The 13,443-nt window shown below is 35.7% G+C and overlaps 1 protein-coding gene across 7 annotated transcripts in view; it reads right to left on the bottom strand.

Moving 5' to 3' along the window:
* GLIS3 (GLIS family zinc finger 3) overlaps positions 1-13,443 on the bottom strand; it is a 176,104-nt gene that overhangs the window by 128,094 nt on the left and 34,567 nt on the right. For 6 of the 7 annotated variants that reach the window (XM_084504142.1, XM_084504138.1, XM_084504139.1 and 3 more), the window contains one exon: positions 5,567-5,774. In XM_084504142.1, the coding sequence (XP_084360268.1) occupies positions 5,567-5,697 (131 nt within the window). In that variant the 5' untranslated portion in view covers positions 5,698-5,774. Of the gene's footprint in view, positions 1-5,566; positions 5,775-6,828; positions 6,843-13,443 lie in introns of those variants that run through there. The other variant, XM_084504141.1, reaches the window with a different exon arrangement.

Genomic DNA, 13,443 nt, shown 5'->3' on the forward strand with positions numbered 1-13,443 from the left:
ACAAGGCAATTGCTCACCACCTGCTGACCGATGCCCAGCCTAACCCTGAGCAGTCCAGCCCCCCCCACCCTGGCTAGCCACCCCTATATATTGTTTAGCATGACATCAGATGGTATGGAATACCCCTTTGGCCAGTTTGGGTCAGCTGTTCTGGGTCTGTCCCCTCCCAGCTCCTGCTGCTCCCCCAGCCTGCCAGCTGGCAGGACAGTGTGAGAAGCTGAAACGTCCTTGGCTTGGTGTAAGTACGGCTCTGCAACAATTAAAACATCAGTGTATTATCGGCACTCTTCTCATCCTAAGCCAAAACACAGCACCTTACCAGCTACTAGGAGGAAAATTAACTCTGTCCTAACTGAAACCGGGACACTTAAGATTTTAAGAAATGCTGCTCTAATGGTTCTTGAAATTTCACTGCAGAAATGAAAGGATTTTTTTTCATCAACCGTGGTGTAAAGAGGCTTGAGCTTCTGAAGCTAAAGCATTATGCTCTTGCCTTGTGTGAAGCTCATTGATTTGAGATTACTATTCATTTTTTTTTCTAGCAAAGAGGGAGAAGAAAAATGATTAATAAAGAATAAATGTTTAACCTTTTTCACTTGGCCAGTTGTAATGCATACAAATATTCTTTACAGAAATAGCTGAAGATTATACAGATTATATCTAACTTAACAAAACAAACAAATTAATAATGTACAAGAACTGATTGAAGGGGTTCATTTAGTTTTTGTTTCATGATGTATTTCCCTCTAAGTCAGCAGTCAATTTTTCTTTCACAAAAGTGTAATCTTGCTGCTGTTATCAGTTTGTCATAGAAAGATTAAGAAACTTGTTTAGGTTGCAAATACCCTACAGGTAGCTTAAAAAACATCATAAGCTCCTAACAATATTGGTATCCACATAAAAGTATAATAAGGAAATACAAGGACACCACGTGCCCTGATTCACAGCTGCAAATGCTGGGTAAAGGACAAGTAGATTTATGCCTTTATTTTTCAATTCTGCATATTGGCACCCTTGGATTTCTTGCCAGCCGGTGGAGCCAGTGGTGTCATTATTATATTAATTAGTATTTGTGAGGAGCTCTAACAGTAGAAAAAACCTGGCATCTAGATAGACATGGAGATCTCACAAACAACAAAAACCTCTGCAATTTGGGGGTTAATTCTTGCATTTATGATTTTTACAATACACTTTGGAAGTGTAGAAGCACAGAATTTAAATCGGAGATCAAAGGCATACACAGAAAATCTGGTTTCTCTTCTAAACCTGAAATGCATTTTGAAGGTAAATAAGTTATTTAATCACTGCTTCTCATCTTCTCACATGATAAACAACGTACACAATAGTTTCTCCTATTCTACGAAGACTTCAGGAGGCCAAATTAACTTAACAAAATAAAGTTAGTAAGTGGTAATAGATACTTTAAATACTATATGTATAAAAATATTTCTTGAAATTCTAACTAAACGGTATATCAAATATTTACAAGCAGTAATTCAAATAAATTTGTGGGCAAGGAATAATGTATACTTATTTATAATGGTACGCTCCTATAGTCAGTTATTTATAATGTTTTTACTTCTTTAAACTTTATAATATTTTTACTTATAATTTTTTATATTACTACAAATTTCAAATGTGTAGAAGAGAAAGTATGCACTATAAAGAAAATAAACAAATCTCATCTCTTTCTTGCAACATACGTACAACAAGCATCTTCAAGGAGGCACTTCCACCTCTTTTACTAGCTTCTTTTTCTTAATAGGTAAGCAAGTTTAGAACCTACTCAGGATAAATAATACTCTAGTTGCTACTGAGTTCTGCAAGGTTTTCTTGCAGGCTCTGCTTCAGGAGACAAGAATCCATGAGAGAGATCTCTTAAGGTGCATAATTGCATATTATGTCTGCACCACATCTTGTAGCTGCATTGACTGCAGCCTCAGTGAAGATACATGAAACCACCTAATTTAAGAATTGGTAGCTGGCAAAAGTGAGGATCTCAATCCCATTTAAAACAACATCAGTTAATTCAAGAGAACAAGAACAGATCTTAAACAATGGCTTTGGAGATACCCCCAGTGAATATGCTAATGTTTAACAAATTTCCATGATTCTGTTTGGTAAAACAATTTTTTTCGTTGGAGATCTGTGGATTATTTTTCAATCATATTTGTAAGATTGACAAAATGTATGCTAATATTAGTTGCAGCCATTCAATAAAGAGAAGTGTATGTAGCTTCCCACATTCAACTTCAGCCACACAGATTAAAGCTGAAAAATCCTGGCGTCCTTGTTATCTTATTCAGCTCATCCACATGAGCACTTGCTTCATGATGTTTTTTTTATCCTGTTACTTAGTATTACAGCAGTTTCCAGAAGTTTAAAATCATTTTCTCAAGATTTTTTTTTTTCTTGTAATGGTTGGTTGATTTTCTGTATAAGAATAACTAAGAAACATCCTGTTCAAACTGAATGTTGGTACAGGGTACTGTTATGGAGGTTATGTTACTCCATTGGGGTTTAAATAGCATTTACTTTCAAAACAGAATGTTAAAGAAAAGAGCAATTAACACAATGAATACAATTTTGATTAAGAAAAATGAGAAAAATGTCATAGCTGTATCAGGTCAATCTTGTGTAAGATTTACATCTAAATGGGTAATTATTTGCAGGAAAAAAAAAAAAATCAGGTTGTTGGTTCTGTTATCAATAGGCTTTGTTAAAGCACTGCTCATTATAAGGCAGTTAAATTATGCTAGTATGCTGTGACCCCGCTATAGACCCAGTCCTCAGCAGAATAAGAAAAGTAAGGTTTGATTTTTCCACACTATGCTATAAACACTTATAACTGGAAATTATAAGAATGATGGCTTTCTTTTGCCAGCTTGATCATTTAGATTTCATTTTCCTTCTTATAAGTAGGAAAAGTCATGAATCAATGTAACAAGTCTATTTTTTAATGTCAAGAATTTTAATCAGATGTTGATTAGGACCAGCCTCATTCAAAAAGCTACCAGTGCCTAACACAAAGGAACACACCTGTCAGTGAAGCTGGAGAGAAACTGCATTTCAAAGGATTTTAAAAGTTCGACAAGTATTTAACATAGATAATAAGTAAGAGCCAGATAATCTGAAGAAGTTTAGTTTTCACTTAAGCCTCTACATTCAAAAGTAACAAAGATTCCAGCTATCAAAACAGAGAAAAATTCATTAAAACCCAGCCCACACCATGACTAAGAAGTTTTCTGGGGAAAAATAAATTTACTTAATATGAAAATGAAGGACCAACTATAACACCATGCCAGATTCTCAGATGCAATTAATTGGCATGCTTGCTTACTTTAATCTAAACCAGCTGTGAGTTTGGACCAGATTTTTATGAATATTTAGAAGATATTCCAGCTGTCACTCTATTCTGCCTCCGTGTACACAGGTCACAGTGTCAAGTATAACTCATAATCTTAGACAAAAATACAGAAGACTGAAAACTATGTTTCCCAACCTTTCTGCCTGCTCTTCTGTTTTACTAGCCAAGAACACTTTTTTCTTTCCTAGGTCCTTCTTTCAATTGCATCTCAGTAAGTGGCAGTATTATATTTGGTTTTAAGCAGCATAACTGACTCCTCTGAAAAGTTTTTTGGGAAACTCTCAGAGAAGTTGGGAGAAAGGTTTTATTTCTCTTGGTCTATATCCCAAAATTTGATGATGTCTGCAGGAAAACTGTGGTTTAGCCAACTTTACACCCCACATCAGTAAAAATCAATATAAGACATTTTAGTCTGGGTCAATTCAGCCAACAAGCTGTTCTGGATTGAACTGTCAGAATACAGTTCATGTTGCGTCCTAAAAGCCACAATGAAGAGGAGGCAGTCACTCAGCTCATGAAGGTTTATGAAGTTAACTTGGACAACTACTTTAGGCAAATTCAGTTTAATGCTGAAGCAATAAAAAATAATAAAATAAAATAAAATAAAATAAAATAAAATAAAATAAAATAAAATAAAATAAAATAAAATAAAATAAAATAAAATAAAATAAAATAAGAGTGTCTCCACAATCTGTTAATTAAAATATAACTTGAAACTCGTTCTGCTCTAAATTGAGGGGAAAATTGCTGAGATGGACATTCTTTGGGTAACAAACTGATTTTATAAAGTCTTCATTGATAAATCATTAAAAGACACTCTAGGAACACTACAGGTTGGATTCTGCCAGTTTCAACTTCAGATCACCCTTAGTAAATGTTTATTTTAAATAAAAACAAAAATGTATAACACAGTACTGACATAGTACACGCAACCATACGTTCGCATAAAAATAACAAACCCTACAGGTATACCTAAGACTTGTTAAATAGGTAATAATTGACTAATGATATTTTCATTCTATTGTTTCTACTCTGTCACAAAGGCATGTCTCTGGATTTGTCCTTTGTCACCAGTTTAGCAGCGAATGGTTTTCCCTGACATGTTTATATAGGTAGCATAATTAATCTTATAAATTGTCCTAAAGAACTTAGTTTTCACAAGTGAAGCAACAGAAATAGAACAGAACAGAATATCCTGAGCTGAAGGGGACCCATAAGAATCACCAAGTCCAACATGTCCCAAAGTATCTTGTAGCAGACTATCGCAAGATTTTCTTCCATTGACATAATAGCAGTTTTAATTATTTCAAGATGGTTCCTTGTCTTGCAATAAGGTGATGTAGTAAAATGTAAATTGTTTAGAGAGTAAAGGCTCTTGTGGCCTTTTGTGAATAGAAATGGTTACATTTCAGCTGAGTAGGCAATTATTGCACAAGCCACGTCTACAGAAGTGGGTATGTACCTTCCCACGTAATATGCTGTAATATTTTTACACACTGTGCTTAACTAACATCCAGGGATGTGCTTACTGCACCTGTATGGAGTTTATCTAAACAACTGTTTTCCCTTCATTCATGTTTTTCTATACTGCTCATAGCTATAATCTCAAAAGTTACTGGAACAGTTTAAAATAGAAAAGCCTAACAGATGCAGTTAACTGCTAGCTCATTGCAGATAGGGAACAATTGATCTTATTAACTTGTGTTAACCATTTAAACAATTTGAAAGAAATAGCAGTTGATAAGGAGCGAGAAGCATTAGCAAAGCATTGTGATTTTTTTTTTTTTTGTCTGACATTATTACTTGCCAGGCACCAGCATAATATTCTTAGTACTATTACACTTAAAACACATAACTACCCATGAAGATGTCACATTTGGACTATTTCCGGCATTTCCTGTTCCTGGTTTATTTTTTTCTGTGCAAAAATATGGCTAAGTGATTCTAAAAATCTTTATAGAACAGAAAAAACCCTATCAAGCATAGAAAATTTCTAGCTACATTTTACCCTTGATATGAATGATCTATACCACTGTGATTACAGCTGACATGAATTAAATTATATCAAATTAAATTTGTCATGGCATAACAAAGCATCATTTAGACCATTGTAATTATCAGAAAGGTTGCATTTAAATGGCAAGAGAATTGAAAAGGCCTCTTTATTAAGTACTGAAAAGAAAAAAGCTAACTCAGGACCTTGTATCTGATGAAGGAACACTCAGGCTGGAAGCATCCATAGACCTCTGTAGGGTAGGGCTGATCTGGTTGCATGCTGTTGAAACTTGATTAGCAGGAGGTGAAACAGGTCCTAGGCGCTGAACTGTCATGGGACTGCTGGTGACTACTAGGTTGTTGCAGCTGCCTTTTCCATTGGACTTAGACTGGGATCCATAACCAAGGCTTCCTAAAAAAAAAAAAAAAAAAAAAAAAGGCAGGTGTATATTCATCTCCCGTCCATGAACCCATGAGGAAGCCACAGAACGTATATTGTTTTGTGCAACAGAAGTAACTGGAATTGAGCATCTTCAGAGGATAATGAAACAGAGGATCAACACAAGGAGTTTGCAAACTTCTCCAAATACAAAAAGGAATGTTCTAAAGGGGATTTAATAAATTATGCATGTTTCAGACATGCTGAAGTACATGGGCTAAAGACCAGACATCATGGATAAACATCAGAAAAAAACTATTTGAAGACTTGGTGCAAGAGCAGTCCTCAGCTGAGGGATAGCCAAGTCATAACTACAGCATTCTCTGCAGAAAGGAAGAGAGAACCCAAGGAGGCTGGAGGAACACCACCATGCCTTGAGTTGTACCAAATCCCACAGCTACAAAGCACTGAAAGCCATTCCATCACTTCTACCACCAGCTGTCCAGAAAAGCATGGGGACTGCAAGCATGCATTCCAACTGTTTCCCTTACAGTAGGTCTGCTGTGGCAAAGCACACACGTTTTTCTCGCAGGAGAGAGTTATAGCTGGGATCCAACATTCCTCAGAGGCCTGAGGAGAGGAATTTGAGTTGGGTTGAGTAAAGTAGCATTCTGGACTTTGAAAGGCCACAGTATGTTCCTAGTAACTGCAGCCATGACTCAAAGCTGATGGCTGTTAACACAATAGCAAAGGATGATTACAGAGGTAGATGGCAAGTAGGACTAACTGCAAAATGCTCTGTGTACTCTGTGTCTTGATTTAGGTAGTCTACAAGATCCCCTACATTAAAAGACATCAATATGTAGAAGTTAAAATAGGTCATGATATGGAAGTTACTGGATGTCTACCAAATTCTCATCACAGTTGGAAATACATAATTAGATTGTTCACATTTCTAGCAGCTTCCCTGTGTTTGGACTACTTCTCAAAGCAGGATTAGCAGTACCAGGACAAATACTGTAAGCACTTCAAGAGTTTAAATCTTTTTCTGAAATGAATCTACTTTTGACTTGGTTGCACAACTCACTCATTTTTGTCACAAGACTGTTCAAATGGGTTGAGAACTCCACAAAGAAGTATATTAAGGCATTCACGACCCTCACAGTCACAGGAAGGAGACAGGATTATCTTAAAAATCTGTAATTCATCCTAGGAACTTCAAATGATAGATTTTCTAAAAAACAAACAAACAAATAAACAAAAAAGAGATCTGTTTCAGAGGTCAGAACCTTTTTCTCAAACTCTTCTTCCCTTTGACTAACTAGTAATAACTAGTAATATCTGACATATACATGTATTTATCAGGAGTACATATGTGATCCTCAGTCTACTGGGATCCAAATTGCTGTATATGGGTGATCCAACTCATGTATAGATTTTACAAGTTGATTATATGAAATACCACCAAAATGTAGTCTTTGGGATGAAATATGTCAGCCCTTTAATAAATATAACTTACTCATTGCTACTATTCAGAAATATAAGTGAAGAATATAGCATCTAGTTGAAAAATCAAGGATAAGAAATGAAGACAATAGTTACTAACCCAACATAAAATGTAACTAGAAGGACTGGACATTTCCAAGGGCAAACATATAAGAAGAATTCCTTGTACTGCAATTAACTCCATTTAGGGTATCAAAAAAGCAGCTTTTAAACACTATGGGATTACTTTGTGATTTCCTCATAGATGTCTAATTAGATTGACAGAATAAGAAAAAGTCATTTTGTTTTCTTTCCTGTGCAGTATTTTGCCTTTTTAACTCACTACAGCTGAATCAGTATGCTACTCAGTAGTTGCTTCCACTATGTTACAGGGTGCTAAAATGGAAACACCCAGCAAAATTATTATACAAAAAACGTAAGCTGTTCCCAGCAGTAATATGAATACTACTCTAGCAAAAGGATGAGATGAACAGGAATGAAATATTTACATGACACATTCACTTCACATAAGTTACATAACACTACATAATATGCTTATATATGTGTGCATACTACAGATGTGCAGTCAGCTGTTTTTTTTAAAGGTACATTTATCATGTAAAACCAAAGGCTTTCTGCAGCAAAGCAAACAAAAGGCAGGGAAGCATGCTATACTATACTAACATAAGAAATCTGGCTGTTTTTGACACTGAAACACAGTTGTGAAGCTTGTAAAGCCTATATATATTAACAGCTTCATAAGATGTTAAACTACTAATTAGCACTGCAAAAAAACAATTCTGAAACACAAAAAAAAATGTAAGAAATATATACTGATTCTTCCCTGGATAACAACATAATGCCCTTCACATAAAAGCCACCTCAACAAATTTCAGTGGTAACCATAATATCTTACTCATCATATCCATGAAATGAAGGCCTATGCACTTGCCAAATTTTTATTTAGGGACAGGCCATATGTCATCTATTTGGTTCAAATGACAGCCTGCAATCATAAAATTAGATTGTTGTTTATACAAAATTGAACATAGGGTATGTTCCTCCTTGGAACATAGATGTCAGAAAAGAAATCCTCAAAATGAAAACCAAAATGCAGTAGTGACAAACCATTACTGTTACAATAGAAATTGCATACTCAATACAACCCTTTTCACCTTGCAATTAGAAGTTTTTCTCTTATTATCAGAGCATAAATAGCACCCTCATTGTTCACCAGTTACTGAAAGAAAAGAAAAAAAAGTACTCAGGAGAGACTTTATTATTGGGATGACAGACAAAAGCAGTGTAAGACTCTGGCTCTGATAAACATTTCTTTGTGCATTTCTCTGATTGAGAAGCAAAAACTTTTCTTCTTTATATCATTCACAAACATTTGTTGTCATGGGGAAAAATGACAATTCTTCCAATTAAAGGGAAAAGAGAGAAAAGCATCTATCATCAGCTCCCACCATTGAAAGAGACTACAAAGTGAAAGACTACTGCTATGGAAAGCAAAGTCATAACATTTTATCAACTGTTTCACAGAGATATGTGTGAAGCCCACCATTAATATCTCATCTGTGTCCTGAAGGTCACCAAGAAGTATTAGTTTGATCTGAGTCAGGCTTGAGTGTTGAGCTAAGTTAGAACACAAGATAGGAAGTATATGCTGGCTTTGATCCTGTTGCTGGAGTACAGCTCACATCTGACCAGCATAAAGTTAAAGGGATGCAACATTGACACTTGAGCTAGCCCAATCCTGCTGGTGAAAGGCAAACTGCCAGAAAATGTGCTCAAAGGTGTTGAATAACTCTGACCAGGCAGAATGACTCTGTCCTGGATTAACATTTGGCATGATATACCCACAGAGCCAGAGGAGCTGTCAGTCGAAGTTTGCCATGTCTTTAACCTGAAATCTAAAAAGTTCATTTCAGTGGAAGGACAGGCACCAGGAATATCTTGAATCCACATCAGCTGAGAAAAATGGGAACCTCTTTGGAGGGCATTGGTGGGGTTTGAATGACACTGAAGCTTCTGAGAAAAATACATGGAACCAATATTATAAATAAGAATCAATTTATTTCCTTATATGCAAAGATTTAAATCAGGAGATAGCTTAATAAAGGCAAGAGTATTGTAAAATAGAATCAGTCCTGAGCTGGATAACAGGAAGAGCTGCAGGTGCTTAGCACGTCATTTATTCCAAATAAACATATTATACACAAATAAAAACTGCTCTTTATCAATATCTAACTGTAATAGCTAACAAGTATAAACATTAAAAATATTTTATGGAAATATTTTAATCCATTCACTTCCTCATTCCTTGGCTTACCTATTTTCCCTATTTATTCTTTATAGTTAGTTAATAGGTAAGCTTCACTCATTCTTGACATGGAAAAATATTTCACCGCAAACTTCTGAAGAATGTTCAAAGAATACAGAAAAATATAACTACTTTAATTTAGGTAGAATGGAATTCTCTTAGTTCATATCACTGTTGTGCTTTCTGGAGACATTTTCATTTTTGGAAAGGAAAGTTTCCATGTAAACACATTTTCTTTTATCAGATATTGACTGAATAACAGCAATTTCTTTGTCTACTTCCCTGAGCCAAGTGTAGAAACTAGTTAATTCTACAGAGTATCTCAGGTTATACTATGAAATTCCTGTATCTAACTTTCGTAATTGCAAATTATGTTTCCCATGTATAAATGACAATAAGACAAAAACATACATCAGCAAAAAAGAAGCATGGCCAGCAGGTAAAGGGAGGTGATTATCCTCTATTCTGCTCTCATGAGACCCAATCTGCAGTATGGCATACAGTTCTAGGGTCCCCAGCATAAGAAAAACATGAACCTGTTAGAGAGGGTTCAGAGAACTGCCACAAAAATTATCAGAAGGCTAGAGCACTTATCTTATGAAGAGAGGCTGAGAAGTTAGGGTTGTTCAGCCTGCAGGAAAGAAGATTCTGGGGAGACATTATTGTGGCCTTTCATATATAAAATGGGGGCTTAGAAGAAAGATGGAGAGATACTTTTTACCAACACTTGTAGTGACGGGACAGAGGGTAACAGCTTTAAACTGAAAGAGGGTTGAATAAGATTGGATATAGGGAAGAAATTTTTCATGATGAGGGCGGCAAGATGCTAGAACAGGTTAACAAGAGAAGTTGTGGATGCTCCGTCACTGGAGTGTTCAAAGCTGCACTGACCGGGGTTTTGGGAAACCTGATCTAGTGAAAGATGTCCCCACCCATGGCAGGAGGGTTGGAATAGATGAGCTTTAAGGGTCCCTTCCAACCCAAGCTGTTCTATAGTATTATTCTAAAACCAGTTTTAGATGTTCAGTGTTCTGAAACACACAACATACCAAATACATAACATGAGATCAAATTAAGTCATCTTTTAGATCATTAAATTATTCAATAATTGAATTAATCAATATAAATTAAAAAAAAAAAAAAAAGCTATTAAGGTTATCTGAAAATCTATCCTGTTGTTACTGTTAGAGTGTCAACTTGAAATGAAAGAACTGTAACAAAAGACCAAACGTAATTTCCCTAAAGGTTTTTCTGTCTGTTGGTTGTGCAGTAGTTAGAGCTTTGGAAATGGTCAGTTTTAGTGTTTCCCTTTTAATAGGGTCCCAGTCTTGTTTGTGTGGATTCTGCATTCACTAAGAGCAGGAAAGAAACATACACCCAAAACAGCATACTGTAAGACAATAAATATTAAGACGATAGATGGGCCAAAGCAATCAGTAAGACTGTGTCAATTTGTACTTCACGTAGACTAGATGTAAGCCATCAAAGTCCTTCTGAACCAAATCTTGTGTTTTTCGATAGCATGGTGAATCTTCAACATGTTGCAGAACCATCCTTGCAGCATGCCACCATATGTGTAAGGTTGGTGGTACCTTGGTTGGAGGGACTTCACAGTAACTGCTGACTGAACACACTCCAAGCATCTCATAGAAAACTTTCCAGATGAGAAATAGCTCCATTCTTCTCTCCTTGGGGATGCCAATTTCTTTCAGCCTTTCCTTCCATGAGTTTCAGTCACATTATTAATAACTATTAGAGAGCTATAACTTTTTCCCTGTGTCCTTGAACACAACAGCCACTTGTCCATTGTTTAAAAAGCACTACTGTATGTCACCTACCTAGGGAAAGAGACACCAGCCACAGAGCTGTGGATCTGAGATCCCCTGAAACCCTCTTTAGAAGGCAAGTGAGTTGAACTGCAGCTTCAAAGAAAAAAAAAAAAAAAAAAAAAAAGACTAAAAGACTAGGGGGAGATTGCTATTTGCTTTTATTAGCACAGGGTCAACCAGAGTCTTTTTGGGAGTCCTGGCTTCTTCTTCACACTGGTACCATCTATTTGGGAACCTGGGCTTATTTTACACCCATAGCATCTTCTGGACCCAAGTCATTTTGGTAGATTTTGAGGCTCATAGTTTAACTACACAAAATTCATTCAAAATTATGTTAGGAATGAGCAACTTGTATATGGGATGCAATCTGCAATTCTTCAGGGTACAACGAAATTACTACACTAAGGTTCAAAAAGTTGCCAAAGTATGATTTTTATTGGAAGTCTTGTGAAATATGTAAGTTTCACAACCCACACTGACACTACATATCAGACAGTCTTGACCTTTATTTTCTTTTAAAAAAATGAATTTTTTCTTTAAAATAATTAATTTTGCAGTTAGAAAATTCGAAAGTTGAGGTCCTGAAGACCATAAACCAGTAAGTTAATACAAATACAACAACACTACCCCACATTTGAAAACAAAACAAAACAAAACAAAACAAAACAAAACAAAAAAAGGAACTCACTGTTTCTAGCCTTATGGTCTTGATCTTAGCTCATGATTTTTTTAACACTTAGCACATACTACCAATGCCTTGTTAGTATGCCCAGGGAAGTGGTGGAGTCACCATCCCTGGAAGTCTTCAAAAGACGTTTAGATGTAGAGCTTAGGGATATGGTTTAGTGGAGGGCTGTTAGCGTTAGGTTGGAGGTTGGACTCGATGACCTTGAGGTCTCTTCCAACCTAGAAATTCTGTGATTCTGTGATTCTGTAAGCCATTTCCTCCAAAACCTCCGGCAGCGTCCACTCTGAACAGTAGGTTAGACAGACCATTAATCTGACTGGTACTGGCAATTCCCATGTTTGTAACTGTTTGCAGAGACTTAATCTTTGCAATCATGAAAAATAATCTGGAGGAAATGCACTAAACAGAATTGTATGACCACATTGTATTATGAGAAAATATTATGCATGTACTGTGAAAGCTCTCCATGCTTTCAGTCTTGGAAAGGCATTTTCTTTACTATCAGAATGCACTTGGTAAATTAGCTTGCACTAATTTCCAATGCTATTTGCCATTCATTGTATGAAGTAATCAAGCATGTACTTTCAGCAGCTCTACTGTGAGACAAAAGAGACTGACAAAGCACAATAAAAAACAATGTCTCCCTTCAAGTGGAACCAGGGTAAAAAATTATCCAGAACTGACTGGTGAAAACAATACCTTGCAGGTAATTAACTTAGCTGGTTTGAAGCAGACAGCAATGAGATCATCTATTTCTATGGAACACTTTAACCACTGAATTTAAACAAATGAAAACAGTGGTCTTTTAATGACTAAACTAAGACCATATTATGAAACTGTTAGGTTCAGGGAAGTTCCAGAAGAAAACATGTACTGTAAAACTGATTTTCAGTTAGATCTGAAGACATTTGTAATATTTCATTATAAACTATCAGTTTAATTTATAAAAGGAAGGTCACCCATTTATTAAAAAGTGTGTTTGAGAGCTGATTTGTTTGCTTATTTTGCATAAAAATAGGAAGTTATCAGTCAACTACTGCACAAACCAGTAAATGTTTAACTAGACTAAAATATAAATGTTTAAGTTGTAATTAACTCCTTATTTGTTTTTGATGAAAGTCTATTATTTTGTTCTCTCTCTCTCTTTTTTTTTTTTTTCTTTGAGAGATTTTCTACATACATGTGCTTCCCCTTTTGTCATTGTTAGGATAGTGTACAGTATGTTCTCTTCTAGTACAGATAACATATTCCTTTACATCCTTGGTCTACGGTATGTACCATTTCTCTGGGATGTGAGTTTCTCCTGTCAGCTTCTGTTATGGTTCTACCTACAAACCTTAGCCTGGCCATTTAGTTTGTCTTTCTGTAAAATGA

The sequence above is a fragment of the Aythya ferina genome (assembly GCF_964211825.1).
Source record: "Aythya ferina genome assembly, chromosome: Z".
NCBI lineage: Eukaryota > Metazoa > Chordata > Aves > Anseriformes > Anatidae > Aythya > Aythya ferina.